The 22,682-nt window shown below is 52.4% G+C and overlaps 1 protein-coding gene across 1 annotated transcript; it reads left to right on the top strand.

Annotated features, from left to right (window-relative positions):
* The first annotated feature begins 1,191 nt into the window (after positions 1-1,191).
* LOC133354353 (POU domain, class 3, transcription factor 2-like) lies at positions 1,192-11,279 on the top strand. Its single transcript, XM_061571134.1, has 2 exons — positions 1,192-2,206; positions 2,453-11,279. The coding sequence occupies exon 2, from the start codon at positions 2,600-2,602 to the stop codon at positions 3,863-3,865; it is 1,266 nt and encodes a 421-aa protein (XP_061427118.1). The 5' UTR covers positions 1,192-2,206; positions 2,453-2,599; the 3' UTR covers positions 3,866-11,279.
* The last annotated feature ends 11,403 nt before the right edge of the window (positions 11,280-22,682 follow it).

Below are 22,682 nucleotides of genomic sequence, written 5' to 3' on the forward strand. Positions count from 1 at the left end.
CACATACACAGACACACACAGACACACGGGTGACACACACAGGCACACACAGGCACACACAGACACACGGGTGACACACACAGACACACACAGACACATACACAGACACACACAGACACACGGGTGACACACACACACAGACACACACAGACACGAGTGGCACACACAACAAGAAGGTGGTGGCTATTCATGGCGCTCGTGCCAGGCTAAGTGCACTCTCATGAACACACAAAACAAAAACAATAGCAAGCAAGGACACACCCGTCCTTCGCACATACAGCCACACACTTTGTGTTTCCCGTACGTGCGGTACAGATCACACACGATTAAAAGACAAAGCTCCCCCGTATAGCCTTTACAGACTGTAGGGGCAAGTGCTGTTTGCGAGCACCTATGAAGGCCGGCACGGCACACGATGGGGTCGGTGGCCAGCACCACGCCCGACCGCCTTTGTCTCCCCAGTGACGATGTTTACTACACACCGCACCAGGTACTCGATTGAGACTGAGTCGACCCTAGGGGAGGACCAGAACGGGTTCAGATAATCGTCACTGGGTGTTGGCCGTGAGCGGGAATCGAACTCGGGTCGGTCTGGATCGTAGTGCAGCGTAGCGCGACCCGCTACTACAGCGCCCCCCCACACACACAAATATAAATACCCCCCGTATAGCCTCCAACAGAATGTTGGGGCAAGTGCTGTTAGCGAGCACCGGAACGACACAGGAGGGGGTGGGTGGCCAGCACCACGCCACACACATGCACGTACATACACACACGTGCACACACATGCAGACACACACACACTATCACCCACCCACACACACCTCCCACCCCACCCCCATACCACCACCCCCACCGCCACCTCCCCCACCCAACCCCCTCCCCCTTACCCCCCACCCACATCCACACCACCCCCCACCCACATCCTCAACACACAAAAAAATAGCAATTAAGCTCGAGCCAATCACAGGCGGGCGGCGTTGCGCGTGGCGGAGGCAAGGGGGGAGGGCGGAGAAGGAAGGAGGGGGGGCGGAGGAGGAGGAAGGAGGGGGGGGCGGAGGAGGAGAGGAGGAGGAGGGGGGGAGGGCGGAGCTGGGGCGGGCGCGCGCGCGCACGCGGACCAATGGGGGCACCCCGCGGGCTCCGAGGTGGAGGCGGCGCGCGCGGTGGACGGAGCGCACACAACGGAGGAGGCGCGCACCGCGAAGCGCGCGCGCGCGAGAGATCGAGAGAGAGAGACACACAGGAGAGAGCCCGGGGGTCGCTCGCGATAGCCACAAGCAACGGGGGGGGGGCTCGAAGCCAACAGTAGCCAACGGCAGCGGCGGTTGGGTCGCAAGCACGGGGTAGCCACGCAGCTGCACACACACACACACGGGCAGACACGCAGCTGCACACACACACAGGGTAGCCTCGCAGCTACGCTCACACACACATACACAGGGTGGGTGGGTGGCGGCAGCGGTAGCAGCAGCAGCGGCGCGAGGGGGGAACGACCCCGGCGATCACAGAGCGTCGGATAGCTCTGGGTGCTTTATTGTCGCACTCTCTCTGAGCTCGGGTCCGGGCGCAGCAGCCGCGGACACGAGCGTAGCAGCCCCGGCGGTCGGGCGGAGAGAGCGAGAGAGAGAGAGGAGCTGGGAGGGGAGCTGGGAGGGAGCTGGAATCACAGCGATCAGCAGCAGCGGCAGCGAGACATCGACAGAGCACGGAGGAGTTCTAGCTCGGGACGCGTACAATAGCGCGCGTGCAGTGTGTGTGGTGCTCGAGGAGGAGGAGGAGTGCAGGGGGAGGGGGGTGGGTTGCGTAGCTCGCGGTGTCAGGGAGGCACGTACCACCTTCCCCCGCTCCCCGACGCGAGAGCCATTTGCGCGGCCGTAGCAGACGAGCCATTGTCGTGGTGGCGGCGGCGACGGCGGCGGTGGTGGTGGTGGTAGCGGCCACGCGCCTTGTGTGGTGCCGTGCGAGTAGGGAGGGCGAGGAGTGCGGTGAGCGGGCGAGGTAGGTGAGCGGGGGCTGAGAATAGTACGAAGATCAAGGACCGCCAGCCACCACCCGTGGAACTCTTAATTCGTTATCAGAATTTTTTTTGTGTTTTTAAAAAATATATATATTCATATTTTTTTTTGTTACAAGATTTTATCAACAACCATCTTCGACGGCCAATATCCGCCCCCGTGGCTTCGTCTACAACCCGTTCGGAGAGGTAAGTGGTCGAGGCCTCGAGCCGTGGCGTCGGGACAACATACACAGCGGCTCGCCACTACTACCAACCACCCCACACTGCTACACACCACGACCGCAGTAACTGCCGCTGTATCGCTTTGTGTCTGTGCGTGTATCTCTCTCTCTCTCACTTGGCCACGGGGCATGGATATTTTTTTGTGTTACCCCTCACCTAAGGGCATGCCCGTCGTTGTTGTTGTTGTTGTGTGCTGCGTGTGCGTCAAAGTGACACCGACAGAAGAAAGCGCATCATCATCAACAACAACATCATCAACATCATCATCATCATCTCCAGCAACAACAGCAACAGCAGCAGCGGCCGACGCAACAGCCGCAGCAAACACCACCACCACCAAGTGTGGAAGGGTGATTGATGGCAGCCACTGCCAGTAACCCGTACCTCCCCGGCGGTAGCTCCGGAGGTGGTGGCGTTATGTCGGGAGCCGAGCAGACGCACCCCGCCTACCGCGAGCACGCCAAACTCCTGCCCGCCGCCGAGTACCTGGGCACGAACGGCCACCTGCCCCCCTTCAGCCCGCAGTGGCTCACGGCCCTGCAGCACCACGCGGCCTCGGAGAGCATGGGACACCATCACCACCACCATCATCACCACCAACCTCCATCGCAGGGGGTCGGCTCTTCGCATCACTCGTGGGCCGGCGGCAGTCCGCTCGCCCACCAGGACACGCCGAAGGTGGAAGACATGCAGCAGCAGCAGCAGCAACAGCAGCAGAATCATCATCAGCAGCAGCAGCATCAGCAACAGCAGCAGCAGGATCAGCAGCGGCACTCCCCGCACGGCGTGTGGGGTCCCAACCCAACGGCGGCCACTCTCTTGCAGTCACCGCCGGGCCAGCAGCCACATCACCACCAGCAGCACCACCACCATCACCACCATCACCAGAGCGCGCTCGCTTACTCGCCGCCGCCCTACGGTCACGCGGGCGCATCGGGTCTCCTGCCCCTGGGGCTCTCCCCGCTACACGGGGGGTCTCCACAGCCCGGGCAGGACGGCCCCGGTGGTGGTGGTGGAGGAGGAGGTGGAGGAGGCAGCATCTCGGACACGGAGCTCGAAGAGCCTGCGCCGCCCACATCGGACGACCTCGAGCAGTTCGCGAAGGAGTTCAAGCAGAGGCGGATCAAGCTGGGTTTCACGCAGGCCGACGTGGGTCTCGCGCTGGGCACCCTGTACGGCAACGTGTTCTCGCAGACGACCATCTGCCGCTTCGAGGCGCTGCAGCTGAGCTTCAAGAACATGTGTAAGCTCAAGCCGCTGCTCAGCAAGTGGCTGGAGGAGGCCGACTCTGCCAACGGCTGCGCGGGCGGCGCCTGCGGCCTCGATAAGATGGCAGCGCAGGGTCGCAAGCGCAAGAAGAGGACGTCGATTGAGGTGGCGGTGAAGGGGGCCTTGGAGAAGCACTTCTTGCAGAGCCCCAAGCCCTCGGCGCAGGAGATCACGGCCATAGCCGAAGCGCTGCAGCTCGAGAAAGAGGTGGTGCGCGTGTGGTTCTGCAACCGGCGTCAAAAGGAGAAACGGATGACCGTGCAGGGAGTAGGAGGGCCCGATGATCAGGGTTTGCAAGGCTCCATGGCTGGAGGGTGCAACAGTCCGAGCCACCATGCCCACCACGCTCTGTGATGTGGGATCCGTGCAGGGAGTGCAGAGGAGGGGGGGGGCAGTGAGACACCCCCCCCCCTTCCCCCCCGTCTCTCTCTCTCTTGGTGTGTGAGGAGCCGTGGCAGCGCGTGGGACTCGTGCGTGCGTTCGAGGAGACGCGACGGAGAGAAGGGGACACGCGGCTGTGACTGTCGCACGATCGTCATCAGCACCATCAGTAGAAACTACCACCGCCACCAGCACCATCACCACCGCCAGTACTGTCACCACCACCAGCACCACCACCACCGCCAGTACTACCACTGTTACCAGCAACACCATCAGCAGCACCGTCACCCCACACCGTCGGCACAACCATCAGCACCACCACCAGCAGCTGCAGAAACACCAACATTACAGGCAGATTCATCACCAACGCCATCGTCAAATTCTCCACCACTACCAACATCAAAAACCACCACCTTCACCACCACCACTACGATTGGAAATTTCGCCACCAAACATCACGCCGAGCACCACCACCACAACCACCACGGCTTTCAATGCTGCTGCGATAGCATCAGTTGGATTTCATCATCAGCATCGTCGGCTTCATTGGTGAGGGCGACATCTTCTTTGTCATCATCAGCAGCATCATCAGCAGCCACATGATCATCATCATCAGCAGCAGCACCTTCATTGTCAACAGCAGCTGCAGCACCGTAATCGTAACCTTCGGTTCAATTATCGGCATCATCATCATCATCAGCGGCAGCGCTAGGGTGCTCATCATCCTGACCAACCATTATCATCATCATCATAAAGAGCAGCACCGCAATCATCATCTTCATCACCACGACTACCAAAATCGGCATCATCAACAGCATTGGCATCACATCCGTACCATTGTCAGCAACAACAACAACAGCAGCAGCAGCAGCATCTCAACACGAGTGAGAAAATTACGAAACCGAGAAAAAAAATCACGCACGGCCGCAAACCTCCAGCGCGCAGGCGAACCGAGCGACCAAGCCGACTGCGGGCGTTGATTTGACGCGGCGAAGTGCATGGGAGAGGGAGTCTCCGCTTAAGAAACCCTTTACGATATCTGTGGTGGATAGCAAGGGGGAAGGGGGGGAGATATCCGTGTGGATAGCAGCGAGAGGAGACTTGTGTGACTTGATGGCGATGTGGTTTTTGTTGATGGTCACTTTGCGACGCTCTCAGCAATCATCGCAAGCCGAGTCGTAGCTGCTGTACGTGCCAACAGCTTTGGAGAACACCCGTCACCATCGGCGGCAGCAGCAGCCATCGATATCATCATCAGCAGCATCATCAGACGACCGCGATCACTTTACACCAGCTGTCAACGCGTAGAGCAGCGGTAACTTCAATCTTTACCATCACGCGTCAATATCACCAACATGATCACCACCACCACCACCACCAATAACGCCATCGTCGTTGTTACTCTGTTGTCGCTGTGAACAGCACACAACACCACGAGTAGCAGCAACTCAGACGTGGACAACATCACCGACGTAACACACGCACACGTAATAACAACGCGGAACTACGCGTGTGACACGGACACGACCACGAAACCCACCGCCACAATCCGACACGAACACAACAACAACAGCGACAGCCGCACAGACATTACCGCAAACACCAAATCAACACAACCACGACACCAACACACACACGTTGACACAACCGGCACAAACAAAATCGCACGGCACACCATCACGCGTGAACAGCACAGCCACTCACTACCGCATCCCCATGCTTTGAGACACGAGCAAAGTCGGGGCACAATTATGTCATAAAATAGTTTTTTTAGCTCCTTATTTGCATAGTTATTTTGGGGTGGCAGCTTTTGTGTGTGTGTGTCTATGCCAAGTGGAATATTTGACATCCCGCCGTTTTATAAAGGTGCATACGTACACATAATAGACGCGTGTGTGTGTGTGTAGTAGTAATAGTCAGGGCCTGCGTGTTGTGTAATGTGTGTCTGTGTGTACGTGGCACAGTGTAATACTGTAGATGTGTGTGCGTGTATATGTCCACGCGTTGTTCACGTGTGCGACATGGGAGGCGGTGCTGCAGTGCCGTTAGCACGACACCCAAAAAAATCCGAGTTCCATTCCCGGTCACGGGGATAGCATCGGTGGCGAAGTGAATTCCTGAGCGCTTCTTTTGGGGGAGCGCTTCGCCTTGAAAGATCGGCACTCACGATCCTGGTGGTGGTGTGCGGCGAACAAAAAAAATCACGATCGCCGATATGGCTCAGAATGGGGTGGGTTGGGGGGGTCTTTCAATCAGCAGTGGATTTACAAAGGCCCCAGTGCATTGTACTACGTCCGATGTTCATCACGCGGTGTAGGGCACCCATATATAAGATTACACTGGGCTATATGTGTGTGTGGTGTATGTACACGCTATGCCCATTGTGTTATGCACACACACACACGTGTACTCAATGCGTGTATGTATGTTCATAGGTAATACGCACACGTGTACTGTACTATTACATGTATGTGTACCTGCAATTTGCGTCGGTAACGCTTTGTGTATTTTTACATAGAGACAAAATGTGTCCATGTGCGCACATCGTGTATATGTGCAAATACACAGTGGAATGACGTGCTGTGTATATGTACCAATACACAGTGGAATTAAAATGTGTCTATGTACACACTACTCTCTATGTACAAATACTATTTGTGTATGCATGCATGGTGTGTCCGTACACATGGTATATACTGTGCATGCATGCGGTGCATACAATACACGCGTACGTGTTCGTGATTACATATGTATGCGTGACTAATTCATGAATTACATATGTATGTACACACGTGCAATGTACATGTATGTGTGAGATATGTGTGTGTGTACGACTACGTGTGTGTGTGCGCGTATTAGGATACATCTTAGCGGGATGTCAAATAATTAAAAAGCTATGTTATTAACACATACACATTTAGCAAGCGTTTCCACATACGCTTATTACAACGGCATATGCATCTGTGGGTGCACGTGGGAACACATATAACCATATGCGCATACACACATATGCATGCATGTACACTTGGATATGTCCTGTTTCACATACGTGGACGGATGTACACGGACATTCAGTACATGTACACGCATGCAATATGCATACGTGACCGTACATAATTGAATACATTGCATATTGCTATACGCGTACACACACACCACACGATGGCTTACACACGCACAAATACACAATTATACAAATGTGCATACATAACTAATTACGCAGCGTATGCATACATAAATATATACAGAAACGGATGTACACGCATATACCAAAAAGAAAAATACACAGGTACAGACATGTACACAGAGACACACGATGACACACACACAGGAAAGACGACATATAGATGTATACACAATGGCACACACACACCGACAGTCACACACGCACCGATACAGACGAAACAGACACACACCGATCCGGCCACACACGCACAGACACAAATGACACACTGACACACGCATGCGCGCGGACACAATGACGCACACACCGACAGATACACACACGCGCGGACACAATTACACACTGACACATACTGACACACACGCGCGGACACAATGACACACACACCGACAGTTACACACACGCGCGGACACAATGACGCACACACCGACAGATACACACACGCGCGGACACAATTACACACTGACACATACTGACACACACGCGCGGACACAATGACGCACACACCGACAGTTACACACGCGCGCGGACACAATGACACACTGACACACTGACACACACTGACACACACGCGCGGACACAATGACGCACACACCGACAGAAACACGCGCGGACACAATTACACACTGACACACACACTGACACACTGACACACACGCGCGCGGACACACTGACACACACACACGCCGATACACCCGCAGACACACGCACACACGAGTGTCTTAAACACGCGGCTTTTAACAATGCTTTGGATTTTGTGGTTTTGGTCTCTGTGCGAGCGCGCGCGTGTGCGTGTTGTTTCTGTAAAGGAGTGTGACATTAAGAATGGGGACACTGCAAAGGTCTGTTGTTGGGATCCATTGACTGCTTATGTTGAGTCAAATGTGAGTACAATTCTTGAACATATCTCAAATCTTAAATTCCACCCCTCCGAGTATCCTTACTCGCTGATACGAGCCAAAACGTTTTGCCACATTGCCGAGCCGCGCTTAATACGTAACAATTATGGTAATAACAACAGCAGCGTTATTACCGCGGTTATTCAATTAACTGAGTATTTTATTTTTGGGATGGATTTTTTCTTTTTTTAAAACGAAAGATTGAGATCGGTAATTTATTTATTTTGACCAACTCTCAGTGCTGTATAAAATAACCATCTATTATTATTTAAAGTATATGACCTAATTCATTGTGGTATATATCTATCTCAAATGCGTTGTATTGTTAAAGAGGGGACATTTTGACGATCCTTGTAAATTTACGTAAAATGTAAATTCCTAATTGTTTAAATGTGCTTTAGAATCGTTCGTTTTTTTTAAATGAATTTATATTTTACAGCTTCCATGTAGAATTTATATCGTGCCAACTCAATGTAACATTGAATGCGTTCACACGCACGCACGCGCGCGCACACACACACACATTTCCTAGACTAAAGATAGTGAGTGGGTGGTTAAATATTCTTACATGAATAACGCGAGAAATGTTAAAAATAAGTTCATTAAATAAATTTGGTTTAATTATGATACACTGCAAATTAAGAGATAATTATATTGTTGTCACGCGCGCGCGCACGCACACACACATCTACACACACACATGGGCACACAAAGACAAAGATCCCCCGTATAGCCTTAACAGACTGTTGGGGCATGTGCTGTTAGCAAGCACCGATGAAGGCCGGAACGGTACACGAGGGGGTGGGTGGCCAGCACACGGGCATACACACGCGCAAACACGCGTGCATACACACACGCACACACGCGTACACAAACACACTTTAAAGTGAAAGTGCTCCAGAGTTTTAGTATGTAAAAAAAACCGCAGAACGATAAAGTTTAACTTTTTTAATTCATGTGGCTGTCGAGATGTTACGTGAATTTGAAATGTAAGTTTAAATAGAGGGATTAGTGTGTCCAATAGTGCGCGTGGCTGTGTGTGTGCATGTCTTTGTATATGTATGTATGCGAGTGTACATATGTATGCATCGTTATAATTGTCATACGTACGTACACGCACATGTACACACGTATGTATCTTATACAGTACACGCATTATGTATTCATGCATATGTTTACACGGTTATGTACACACAAACGGACGCGTCATGGACGTTACACGTGTACGTGTGTATGTGTGCTTGTGCGCGTTTTTTACGTGTATACAGCAGCAGAGTACATGTTGCTCAAAGTAATGATATTATTGTTAAATCGGGTAAAATCAAAATGTTTCTCGCGTACGGCGAAAACTTCCAAAGTCTCCCTCGAATTTGACGGGAGTTTCTCGAGATATAAAAACAAACAACGACATTTTCAGTGGAAATAATGTTATCATCACGGTGATAATTGTGTTAATTTACAGCTCCATTACCAATCCACTGCTGGATGAAAGGTGTCCGTTTGACTATACTTTACCGTCCGGGTCACTGCGACTTCTAATAAAGAGGGTAGTTTTAAATAAGTCGGTAACATATCTCAGAAATATTTCTAAAGTACACGCAAAAAAAAAATTGAGTCGCGTTATTATTTCTTTGCTAAAACGTGGAATTGTGTGCGTTGGAACACAATCTACATCAGAGTAAAAAAAAAATTATTGGACGCGTTGCAGGTACTTTTAAGTAGTATAAATAATTTGAACGTGATATTTTTCGACAGCGATATGAAAAAGTTTTCCCGTTAAGATTAATTGTCAAAAAAAAAAAAACGTTTCACAACAACTTTTGCACGCGTTAAATGCATCTGACGTTCAGCACAGTGCATCTGTGTGCGCGTGTGTGTGTTATATGTGTCTGTGTGTACATGGGGAGCGGTAGTGCAGTGGTTAGCACACCGCGCTACAAACATTGCTACCCAAGTTCGATTCCCGCCCACGACCAATAGCAGTGGCGATTATCTGAACCGGTCCCGGGTTTCCCCCTAGATCAACTCAGCCTTGAATGAGTACATGCTGCGGTGTTGTTATAAGCATCCGCACTGGGGAGACAAAGGCGGCCGGGCCCGGCGTGGTATTGGCCACACCACCCCCTCGTGTGTCGGCCTTCATAGGTGCTCGCTAACAGCACTTGCCCCCAAAGTGTGTTGAGGTTATACGGGGAATCTTTGTATATGTGTGTATATATAGAACACATACACGTGACACGCGCTTTTTTAATGGTATGCGTGTACACGGGCAACATACCCTGATGTACAAACATATACACACACATACCCTTGCACATATATTGCTCATGAACGCACCTACCACCACGCACGCGCACACACATATACCTACAGTCCTACACTCATATGCGCGAATACTTTCAAATTACACGCCCATTCATATACAAAGACAAATATCCCCCATATAGCCTTAACAGACTGTTGGGGCAAGTGCTGTTAGCGAGCGCACACAAACGCCCTCTTTACACACGCACATACCTACACGTATACACATGCTGGCACACACATACCACCCATACACAATTACACAAGCCCAGCGTGACTTTACCGGTTACGTAATATTCTGTTTTGAAGAAATTACAGCACTCCCAACTTGGGATTATACGGCGCAAACTTGACAAAGAGAGAGAGAGGATGGGGGGGGGGGGTGAGACGCAACACGTGCAGGCACACTCGCACTCCCAACGCACAACGACTCCCAAAACACTCGCCCAAATGCTCCGGAAAGTAAGACGCACCCCCTAAGCCCCCCCCCCCCCTCCGCCCCCGCCCCCCAAAGAAAATATCATTAGTTTTCCCGGTGTCTAAGTTTTGACAAATCCGCTCACACGCCGGATTATAAGACGCACCCACCACAACTTTGCGCTGTTTAGATACAGCGCGAGGGGTGGGTGGCTGTGCGTCTTATAATCGGGAGAATACGATAGGTAGCCGTGTGTGTGTGTGCGTCAGTGACTTTAAAGTGCTCGGAGTTATTTTTTTGGGGGGGGGGGGGGTGCGGAGGGACGTACGAATCGTGTAATGATACAAACAAGTAAAAAAAAAAGATCATAAATACTCGTCGATATAAATTTTCGTGTCTAGTTGGAACATGAGGCATCGATGGACATAAGATATACAATTGTGTTTGTAAAGTATATATGTACATGTACACAACCGATTGGAATTATGACGTGACCCAGGGAATTTTTGAATATTATTATTATATACCTGTGGCCTTTGCTCTATTTATTTTTATTATTAATAAATTTGTTAGGAGAATGAAGGCGAATGCGTGGATGATTCTTTATGGCGGTGTGTGTGTGTGGTGTGTGTGCGGTGTGTGTGTGTGCGGTGTGGGTTTGCGGTGTGTGTGCTGTGTGGTGTGTGTGTGCCGTATGTGTTTCTGGTGTGTGTGCGGAGTGTGTGTGTGGTGTGTTTGCGGGGTGTGTGTGCGGTGTGTATGTTTTGTGTGTGCGGTGTGTGTGTGTGTGCGGTGTGGGTTTGCGGTGTGTGTGCGGGTTGTGTGCGGTGTGTGTGTGCGGTGTGTGGTGTGGGTTTGCGGTGTGTGTGCGGTGTGGTGTGTGTGCCGTGTGTGTTTGTGGTGTGTGTGCGGAGTGTGTGGTGTGTTTGCGGGGTGTGTGTGCGGTGTGTATGTTTTGTGTGTGCGGTGTGTGTGCGGTGTGTGTGTGCGTGTGGTGTGTGTGGTGTGTGTGTGCGGTGTGTTTGCGGTGTGTTTGCGGTGTTGTGTGTGTTGTGTGTGTGTTTTGTGTGTGGTGTGTGTGTGCGGTGTGTGTGGTGTGTGTTGTGTGCGGTGTGTGTGCGGTGTGTAGTGGGGAGCGGTGGCGCAACGGTTAGCGCGCTCTGCGCCTCGTAACCTCGCCAGAGACTCGAGTTCGATCCCCGCTCTTCACGACGAAGGACGTTAGCGAATATCTGCACCGGTCCCCGGGCCTGCCCCTAGGTCGACTCAGCCTTAAAAGAGTACCTGGTGTGTAGAACAACAAAAAAAACACATTAGCACTGGGAAGACAAAGGCGGCGTTGGCCACATCAACTCCAAACCGTCTGCGATACGGGAGGAATCTTTGTCTTGTCCGTGTGCGTGCTGATATCCGTGGCGAGTGATCTTTGAACTGGTCACTGGACTCGACCTCTAGGTCGACTCGGCCTTAAATGAGAATCCTTCCTGGTCGTGGTGGTGTATATCACTGTGGAGAGACAAAGGCGGCCGGGCATGGCGGTGGCCAACAGCACTTGTCTCAAGAGCCTGCATGTCTATACGGGGTATCTTTGTCTTTCTAACTAGGTATTTGTATTCGTACAGGCATGCACGTTGGTGTATACGTGTATGGATATCTCTGCATTTTGTTTTTATATTTGTGTTCATCACGTGAATGAGTGTTTATGTATTGGCGTATGTGTATTACTTTATGGCCCAGTTTGTGTGTGCGTGTGTGTGTCTGTACGTGCACATGTGTTCACGTACTGTATGCGTGTACCTCTGTGTGTGTACGTTCGTGTCCATGTGTTTGCGTGTGATATGTCCAAGCACCCTGTATGCACAGACATACACAAAGACACACATTGGCTGGACACACGCACACTCTAAATCAACTTCCGTGGAGCGGTGGCGCAGGGGTTAGCGCACTGCCCTGAGAAACCCCCACCACCTAAGTTCAATTCCGACGGCTAACATCAGTGGCGAGCTTGCTGGAGGGCTCCTGCTTTACCGTGCCCAGACTGACGAAAGTGGTGAAGTATGGTCAAACAACCTCCATTGACCAGGCCTTCATACATCAGTCGATTGCCAATGGGCTGTGAATGATTATAGTAACTTTCACAGTCGAACGATTACCAGTTCAAGGTTTGCTGATGAAGGTGTGTATGTGTGTACGTCTGTCTGTCACTCTATATGAGTTCACCTGTGTGTGTGTGTGAGAGTGTGGAGCGGTGGCGCTGCAAACCCGGAGGGCCGAGTTCGATTGCTTGCCCTGGGTCGTACCTGGCGTGGTGCGTAAAACATCAGCACTGGGGAGACAAAGGCGGCCGGGCGTGGTGTCGGACCCCAAACCTCGTCACGTGGTATTTTCCAGCCTTCATCGGTGCTACTCGTTAACAGCACTTGCCAAACAGTCTTGTTAGAGGCTACACGGGTTTCTTTTGTCTTTGTTGTGGGCTTATGTGTGTGTGTGTTTACGAATGTGCGTGTGTGTGGGGTTGTTGTTTGTGACAGTGTATTTGTATATTTTATTTGTGCGCGCGCGTAGGGTGATGCTTGTGTGAGTATGTTTGTGCGGTTTGTGTGTGTGTGTAAGAGCACATGTTCTGTTCACGGACACAGCTTTCACATCGCCAAGCGGTCTCATCAAGGGTGGCTCCTGCGGTGTGTGAACTCAAAGTCCAGTGACACAAAGGCGACCGGGCGTGATGCTGGCCACACTACTGCGTCGTGTTGCGCGCCTTAATAGGTGCTCGCTAACAAGACGAACCCCAACAGTTTGAGAGGTCAAATGGGGATGTTTAGCGTGCGTGCGCCTGCGTTTGTGTATTGCGTTCATGTTTACGTGTGCGTGTGCGCATATGAACGCATGCGTTTGCATGTGTGGGTGTCTTTGTCTTTACGTTGTGCATTTGTGTCGTGTGTGCCGTGTGTTGGTGTGCCGTGTGTGTGTCGGGTGTGTGCTGTGTGTGTGTGCCGTGTGTGTGTGTGCCGTGTGTGTGTGCAGTGTGTGTGTGCCGCGTGTGTGTCGTGTGTGTGTGTCGTGTATTGGTGTGCCGTGTGTGTGTGTCGTGTGTGTGCCGTGTGTGTGTGCCGTGTGTGTGTGCCGTGTGTGTGTGTGGCGTGTGTGTGTGTGCCGTGTGTATGTGTGTCGTGTGTGCCGTGTGTGTATGTGTGCTGTGTGTCTGTGTGTCGTGTGTGCCGTGTGTATGTGTGTCGTGTGTGTGGGTGCCGTGTGTGTGTGCAGTGTGTGTGTGCCGCGTGTGTGTCGTGTGTGTGTGTCGTGTATTGGTGTGCCGTGTGTGTGTGTCGTGTGTGTGTCGTGTGTGTGCCGTGTGTGTGTGCCGTGTGTGTGTGTGCCGTGTGTGTGTGTGGCGTGTGTGTGTGTGCCGTGTGTATGTGTGTCGTGTGTGCCGTGTGTGTATGTGTGCTGTGTGTCTGTGTGTCGTGTGTGCCGTGTGTATGTGTGTCGTGTGTGTGGGTGCCGTGTATGTGTGTGCCGTGTGTGTGTGCCGTGTGTGTGTGTGGCGTGTGTGTGTGTGCCGTGTGTATGTGTGTCGTGTGTGCCGTGTGTGTATGTGTGCTGTGTGTCTGTGTGTCGTGTGTGCCGTGTGTATGTGTGTCGTGTGTGTGTGTGCCGTGTATGTGTGTGCCGTGTGTGTGTGCCGTGTGTGTGTGTGGCGTGTGTGTGTGTGCCGTGTATGTGTGTGCCGTGTGTGTGTGCCGTGTGTGTGTGTGCCGTGTGTGTGTGTGCCGTGTGTGTGTGTGTGTCGTGTCTGTGTCGGTGTGTGTCGTGTGTGTATCGTGTGTGTGTCGTGTGTGTGCCGTGTGTGTGTGCCGTGTGTGTCGTGTGTGTCGTGTGTGTGTGCCGTGTGTGTGTGTCGTGTCTGTGTCGGTGTGTGCCGTGTGTGTGTGCCGTGTGTGTGTGCCGTGTGTGCCGTGTGTGTGTGCCGTGTCTGTGTGTGTCGTGTGTGTGCCGTGTGTGTGTGTGTGCCGTGTCTGTGTGTGTCGTGTGTGTGTCGTGTGTGTGTGCGTGCCGTGTGTGTGCCGTGTCTGTGTGCCGTGTGTGTGTGGGCCGTGTCTGTGTGTGTCATATGTGTGTCGTGTGTGTGTGTGTGCCGTGTGTGTGTGTCGTGTGTGTGTGTGCGAGTTGCAGCGCGCTGCGCTACAAACTCGGCGACCCGAGTTCGATTCCCGCTCACGGCCAAACCACACCAGTGACGATTATCCGAACCGGTTCTGAGCCTCCCCATAGTTCGACTCAGCCTCAAATGAGTACCTGTTGCGATGTGTAAACATCGCCCTTGGGGAGACAAAGGCGGCCGGGTTTGGTGCTGGCCACCCATCCCCTCATGTGCCGTGCCGGCCTTCATAGGTACTGCTCGCTAACAGCACTTGCCCAACAGCGTGTTAAGTCTATAGGGGGGATCTTTATCTTCATGTGTTGCAGTAATATTTGTTTACATATTACCAGCGTCTGGGCCTCCCGTAGGTCGACTCAGGCTTAAATTACTATCAGTTTTCAACGTAGTGGAGTGGTGTGAGTCAATAAAATCAGCGATACGAGTGAGACAAAGGCAGCCGCGCTGTGCGTCCGTGCTTAATAGGTGCTCGCAAACAACACGAGGCGTGCCCGAGTAAACAAGTGGCGGATACATTTCGATTTAAAGCTTTCGTGACTGCAGGGATTCATCTTCTAGGTTCTTTCGGTAAAGTCACGTAGAAGGGAAATAATAAAATGATAAAAATAAAACATAATTATATTATTTTATTATGTTTATTTTATTTATTATTTCCCTTCTACGTGACTTTACGGAAAGAACCAAGAAGATGAAAAAAGTTGCGGATATAAATGTCCTTTCAAATCTACTGCTGGATGGGGGGGGGGGGGTCTGGCTATACTTCACCACGCTGGTCGGCTCGGGTGGATGGCGGTGTAGGAGGGGGGAGGGGGGCCATACCGTAGCCTGGGATCGAACTCAGCGTGCGAGGTTCACAGTGGAGGGCGCTAATCGCTGCGCCACCGCTCCAAACCGGTTACTTCACGCGCGGTTACTTTATTTGTAAGATGATTGATGTCCCTTATTTTCCAACAGGTGAGAGCTCATTCCTCGAACATTTTACTTACAATGAAAGATAATTGACGAATAGTAGCACTGCTGAAACGGGCATTGGAGCAGTGCCCATTCCAATTGGCGGTTTTCTGGGCCCAGTGGAAATTCCACGTTCCCGTGGCGGGGTCAGTCTATCCATGTAAGTACCTTTTTTATAATTAGTGTATTCATACTTGAAGATGCATTTTAATCACCATCACCATGATTGACCACCACTACCGCAACTACCACACACCACCACACATCACCATCGACAACACGGTAATATGAGTTGCGTGAAAAGTTTTTGAATCCGTGAGCGCGCGGCTCCGTTTGGCTCACAGTGATGAAGGCCTTCATCCACTGCTGGATGAAGGCTTCTCCGAGCTCAACCGGCACACACGATTTGAATGCACAAAGACAAAGATTCCACCCCCCACCCCACCCACCCGATAGACTCAACACACTATTAGAAGACCGGTACGGCACACGTGGGGTGGCAAAATCACACCCCCGGCCGCCTTTGTCTCCCTATTCACCACGTTTACACATCGCACTGGTTACTCATTCTAGGCTGAGTCGACCTAGGGGGGAGGCCCACGACCCGCTTTACATAATCGTCACCGGTGCTGGGTGGCCGTGTGCGGAAATCGAACCCCGGGGGCTGTCGGATTTCGGAGCGCAGCCGCCGCTAACCGCTGCACCACCGCTCCGCCCGGCACGCTCACTCGGCACGCGGCGTCTGAACGCCCCCGCGTCTCGCGGGACAGAACCGGGCACTGCCGCTCGCTGCACGACGGCACATCGACGCGTTTTAATCCAGTAGCAGCAAAATAAAAAATGAGTTATCCTCATCGCTCCATCTCCACGGTGGGACGTTCCTCTCTCTGTCTCTCTGTCTCTCTCTATCTATCTCTCTCTCTCGGCTGCCACTCACGACCATCCTTAGTCTCGACCGCAGGCCACAAATGACGGGTCCCTATACCCCGAGCCCCAATCAACTTCTTCAACAGCCATCGCGATGTGTCTAACTCGCTACAAAGGCGGCCAGGCGTGTTGCTGCCCCCCCCACACACCACCCCCTTCGTGTGCCGTGTTGGCCTTCGTAAGTGCTACTCGCTAACAGCCCCTTGGCCCCAACAGTCTGTTAAGGGTATATGGGGGGGGGGTAGGGATCTTTATTTTTTGTGCATTGGGCGCACGTGTGTGCGCTGGGCGATTCGTTGTGTCGTCGCAGAAAGAGAGACGGTGACGATTCTGATGAAGGCTTCATACGACAGTGGATAGATCGTGGCTGTGATGCGTGAACGTCTCTCTCTCTCTCTGAGTGTCTCGCAAGTGCCATTTAAAGCACGCACCTCACTCACTCTCTCTCTGTCTCAGTGTTCTTATCATCGGCATGATCTATCAACTTCTGGATGAAGATCGATACGACGTCTCTGCTTCGCGCGTGTTCTCCAGTCCCACGTGCTTCTCTTTGGGGTTTAGAAAAAAAACATAATTTCGTGAACACGTGGCAATGCCGCACGGAGTGTACCCTGCATGCACACGCGCAATGTATCACCCAGCACACGCGAGCTGAATGCAAAAAAGACAAAGATTCTCTCCCCCATCCCCCCCCCACCACTATAGCATTAACAGGCCATTGCGTACGGCACACGAGTGGGTGGATGGGTGGGTGGCCAGCACCACGCCCGAACGCCTTTGTAGTCCGAGTGGTGTTAATCCCACAGATGCATATGCATACATACACACACACGTAGAAGTACTTTGTGCAATCATACAAACCGCGAGACAAAGATCCCCCGTATAGCCTTTTAAAAAAGCTGTTGGGGCGACTGCTGTTAGCGAGCGCCTTTGAAAGTCTGGCACGGCACACGAGAAATGGTGGGTGGCCGAAATCACGCCCGGTCGCCTTTGTCTCCCCAGTGCTGATGTTTGACAACGCTCATTTAAGGCTGAGTCGACCTGGGGAAGGCATCGGATCGGCTGAGATTTTTCCCGTGTGCGGGATTCAAACTCGGGTCGCCGGGTTCGTAGCGCAGTGCGTTGACCCCCGCACTGCCCACCCCCTCGGCAAGAACGCTTAATAATGAATGTGTATGTTAAACTTCTTTCGTACCGTTACTTAGCCAACCGTGCCAATCGGAGGTGCACATACACACACACACAACGCATGTACGCAGATTCAATACAGAGCATTGTTATGCGCGGTCGTAAACACGGGGTAATTTGAGTTCAACTCCCGATCGTGGGTCGATTCAACCAGTCACCGTCATCTCCGGATGAACCGTTCCCCGTCATGGGAACGTGTAGCTTCCACAGCTATCATGTGTTTGTACTTACTGTCGTGTTTTTGTATTTTTTGTTTGTTGTTGAAACGTTCTTACTCGCCCCTGTTGGACATGTGTGTTAAAGAGCTTGAGAGCTCATCGGATTCCTCCGGTATAAATATTCGGATTCTGGTATGAGCAGAGAGGCACGTCTTTAGATTTGGACCGAATCTGTCCACCTCCGACGTGGCTTGTTGTTGGAGCGGTGGTGCAGCGGTTAGCGCACCGCTCACTTGAGTTCCAAGTCTCGGCCGCAGCTATAGCCATCTATCCGATCGTTCACCGACCCCGTATTGACCAGCCGTGGTGAAGTATACTGAATCAACCCCCGCGCCCGCGTTAAAGGCATGGATAAGCGTTCGTGCAGCAGGGCGACTGTGCCAACAAAGTTCTAAATATTTATAAGAACTTGTTATTATTATTATTATTATTTAAAACCTTAGCAAGCGAGCAACGCATTTGAAAGTTTCTAAGATGTAATATTCATGCAGAGCGAGGTGTAGAAATAGCAGATTATGTGTGCGTGTGTACAACGTTCTAAATCAACGTGAAAAATTAGTGCGTGTAGTTGACTGAAAATTATATGCAAACATATACATGTATGTATACGTACCCGTATATGCTTGTACATGATACATGCATAATATACATATACATTTAAGTAGATTTGCAATAATTAATGTAACATAATACGTTATGGTACATGCCTACGCAGGCATATAGGTGTACACAGCCATGTAAAACACTAACGTAGAATACCCAGAGATATGTAAGGATATCAATACACACGCACGCATGTCTGTGTATACATGTCTGTGTATATATTTGGGGAGCGGTGGCGTAGCGGTTAGCGCGCTGCGCTACGAACCCGGCGACCCGAGTTCGATTCCCGCTCACGGCCGACACCGGCGACGATTATCTTGAACCGGTCCTGAGCCTCCCCTAGGTCGACTCAGCCTCAAATGAGTACCTGGTGCGGTGGGTAAACATCGCCGCTAGGGAGACAAAAAGGGAGCCGTGCGTGGTGCTGGCCACCCACCCCCTCGTGTGCCGTTGCGGCCTTCATAGGTGCTCGCTAACAGCACTTGCCCCAACAGTCTGTTAAGGCTATACGGGGGATCTTTGTCTTTGTATATATGTGTTGAACTTCGTTCGCACCGTACGTATCCAACCGTACCAATCGGAGGTGCGGGGGAAGGACATTATATTAGTGTATATATGTCTACGTGTTTATATATTTCCCAACAGTCTGTTAAGGCTATATGGGGGGGGGGGGTCTTTGTGCGTCAGAATAATGATTCAAATTTTAAAGTGATATTTACACACATTCTAGACACGCGCGCGCGCGTGTGTGCGTATAATATATAGACAAAGATCCCCCGTATAGCCTTAACAGACTTTTTGGGTCAAGTGCAGTTAGCGAGCAGCACCTATGAATGCGGGCACGGCACGCGATGGGGTGGGTGGCCAGCACCACGCCCGGACGCCTTTGTCTCCCGAGTGACGATGTTTACAACACAGCACCAGGTACTCATTTGAGGCTGAGTCGACCTAGGGGAAGCCCAGGACCGGTTCAGATTAATCGTCACCGGTGTTGGCCGTGAGCGGGAATCGAACTCGGGTCGCCGGGTTCGTAGCGCAGCGCGCTAACCGCTACACACAAGTGTACAGCGGCACGTACACGAACATTTAGAGGCGCATGCACATTCACAACAGCAGCGGCTATTCGCCACTAATTGGCAGTGACGTCAGCACAGCCAGGCTAGGTGCACCGTGAAGGCACGTGGGGCAAAGGGGGGTCACGGCACAGATGGGGTGGGCGAGTGTTGAAATGCACATATTCATTTGCATACACGTTTACACAAAGACAAAGGACCCCCGTGTAGCCTCACAACATACTCCCGGGGCAAGTGCTGTTGGCGAGCGGCACCTATGAATGCCGGCACCACGCCCGACCGCCTTTGTCTGCCGACTGGCGACGCTTACACACAACACACCAGGTGACGTACTCATTTGAGGCTGAGTCGACCTAGGGCGGGGCTCGGGACCGGTTCTCAGATGATCGTCACCGGCGCCGGTGGCCGTGAGCGCGGATTCGAACTCGGTTCCACGGGTTGCGCCGCGCGGCGCGCTAACTCCTGCGCCACCGCTCCCTCGCTCTCCGCCACACGTACACGCTACACCGCAGCTGTGCACGTGCGTACGTGCACACGCGCACGCGCGTGCACGTACGCACGCGCGCACGTGCACGCGTAAACCCCACACTCACGCAACTTGAGCCGCTGCGTTTTGAAACCACAGTTCGACTCATGTCCAATGCCCCCCCCCCCTTACACCCCTCCATCTCCCCCCCCCCGGGTAATTCGCAACGGGCGTCGAGGGCTTTACTAAAGCGCGGCGTCTATACGACGACGTTAAAGACCCCCCACCCACCCAACCCCGTGACGTTCCAAATCGGTCTAAACGATGAAAAAAAATACTATGGGACGTTCCAGGCAATGACCCTTCCGCATTGGAGAGACCATGAGAAGGTCCATCGCCCGAAACGTCGTGCATTGTGTGTGTTTAAAGCGGGGGGTCGGGGGGGGGGGGTCGGCAAACGAATGTCAACAAAACAACAGCAACAACAACAAGAGACTTTCAATTATTATTCGAATTCGGTAACAAAAAAAACACCAAACACCCCTCAAATATGTCACGAGCCACCGCTGTGCCACGTGGTGATGACGACGTGGTCGTGGTTGGCTCCTTTAATCAATAAATTGTCGCGGAGCGGTTCTTTAAAGAGCCGCACGCGGCTCCGGAGATGCAGGCTGCCGGATCCCCTGTACTTTCAGGCCACAGTGGAGTCGGTGTTGTTGTTGTTGACGTACGTGTTGTTGTTGTTGTTGCTTATGCACCACTGTTAACAGAGCAGCAGCAGCAGCAGCGCCACTGCAAACCCTCGTTCTGTTCGCGAGTGACAGATTTTATAGTCATCCCCCCCTCCTCCTTCTATATATTGCAAACTTCACGCACAGTAACAATGAACATTTGTATCGTTGTTGTTGTTGTTATTGATGTCTCGTGTTAATAACGCCAACGGGAGGGGTGGTGATGATGGTGGTGTGGTGGCCGGGTGAATGAATGAATCTCAGTTCGTGAAATGAGATAAATTCACTCACGTCAATGGGATTGTCTTTGTGTAGAATAACGGATGTGGGTTTACAATGTACGAATAGCTCAGGGATGTGTGTGTGTGTGTGTCACAAGTTTATTGGTGTGGGGCCGGTTGAGAATTCGCGACGCAATGTTTACACATCTCAAGAAGATATTTTTGTACGAATTACTTGACTGTACAGTACGTGTCATTGTGCCAGCCCCCCCCCCCCCCCTGGCAATCCACTGCTGGATGACCCCCCCCCCCCCGCCTCCCACGCTCACGCCGCGCGTGACCATACTTCACCACGCCGGTCAGTGATGGCGACTCAGGATGCGCACGTGCTCGTCACAAAGATAAAGATCCCCCGTATAGCCTGAACAGACTGCAGGGGCAAGTGCTGTTAGCGAGCACCTGTGAAGGACGGCACGGCGCACCACGAGGGGGGTGGGTGGGTGGTGAGCACCACGCCCGACCGCCTTTGTCTTCCACAGTGGCCGTGTTTACACACCGAACCAGCGTACTCAGGCCACGTGACCGGTTCAGATCATCGTCACCGGTGTTGGTGGGTCGCGAGCGAGAGTCAAACTCGGGTCGCCGGGATCGCGGCGCGGCTGCCCAACCGCTCCACAAACAGTGACCACCGCACCCACCGACGCACGCGCGCGCACACGCACGCACGCACGCGCACGTACGCGCGCAAGAGTGCGTGTGTGCAACGGGTCGTGTGTATGTGCGCGCGCGTGTGTATATTTTGTGTTCATTACAACACGGATGACAATCTTGTTTGTTGAGGTAGGCCTCACTTGAGTCTCAGGACACGGATTCGGTGAGGATGTTGCTCCATCGATTGGGATGGGTTCCCCCCCTCCCGCGCCGCATGGATTTCATCAATGGGTGTTTGGCGTCGTTCGGGACTCAGTGTCCGTGCGTGTGTGTGTGGGGAGCGGTGGCGCAGCGGTTAGCGCACTGCGCTACCTACATCCAGCAAGCCGAGTTCCGATTACAGCCTCACGGTGATCAACACCCAGTAACGATTGTCTGAACCGGTCCCGGGCCTCCGCTAGGTCAACTCAGCCTCAAATGAGTACCTGGTGTGATGTGGAAACATCGCCACTGGGGAGACAAAGGCGGCCGGGCGTGGTGCTTGTCACCCACCCCCTTGTGTGCCGTGCCGGCCTTCATAGGTGCTCGCTAACAGCACTTGCCACAACAGTCTGTTAAATCTATACGGGGCATCTTTGTATTTTGTGTGTGTGTGTGTTTGTGTACGTGTTAAGCGGCCGTGCAGTGGCTTAGCGCATTGCTACGAACTCGGCGACCCGATTTCGATTCCGACTCAGTCGCGAATATCTAAATCCAGTCCTGGGTGGGCCTCCTTTAGATCAGTTCGGCCTTGAATG

The sequence above is a fragment of the Lethenteron reissneri genome, chromosome 6 (genome assembly GCF_015708825.2).
Source record: "Lethenteron reissneri isolate LAM-NWPU_2019-01 chromosome 6, ASM1570882v1, whole genome shotgun sequence".
Classification (NCBI taxonomy): domain Eukaryota; kingdom Metazoa; phylum Chordata; class Hyperoartia; order Petromyzontiformes; family Petromyzontidae; genus Lethenteron; species Lethenteron reissneri.

Bases quoted from the DNA above. Each gene is read 5' to 3' on its own strand.
- LOC133354353 (XM_061571134.1), top strand. From the start codon at position 2,600: ATGGCAGCCACTGCCAGTAACCCGTACCTCCCCGGCGGTAGCTCCGGA.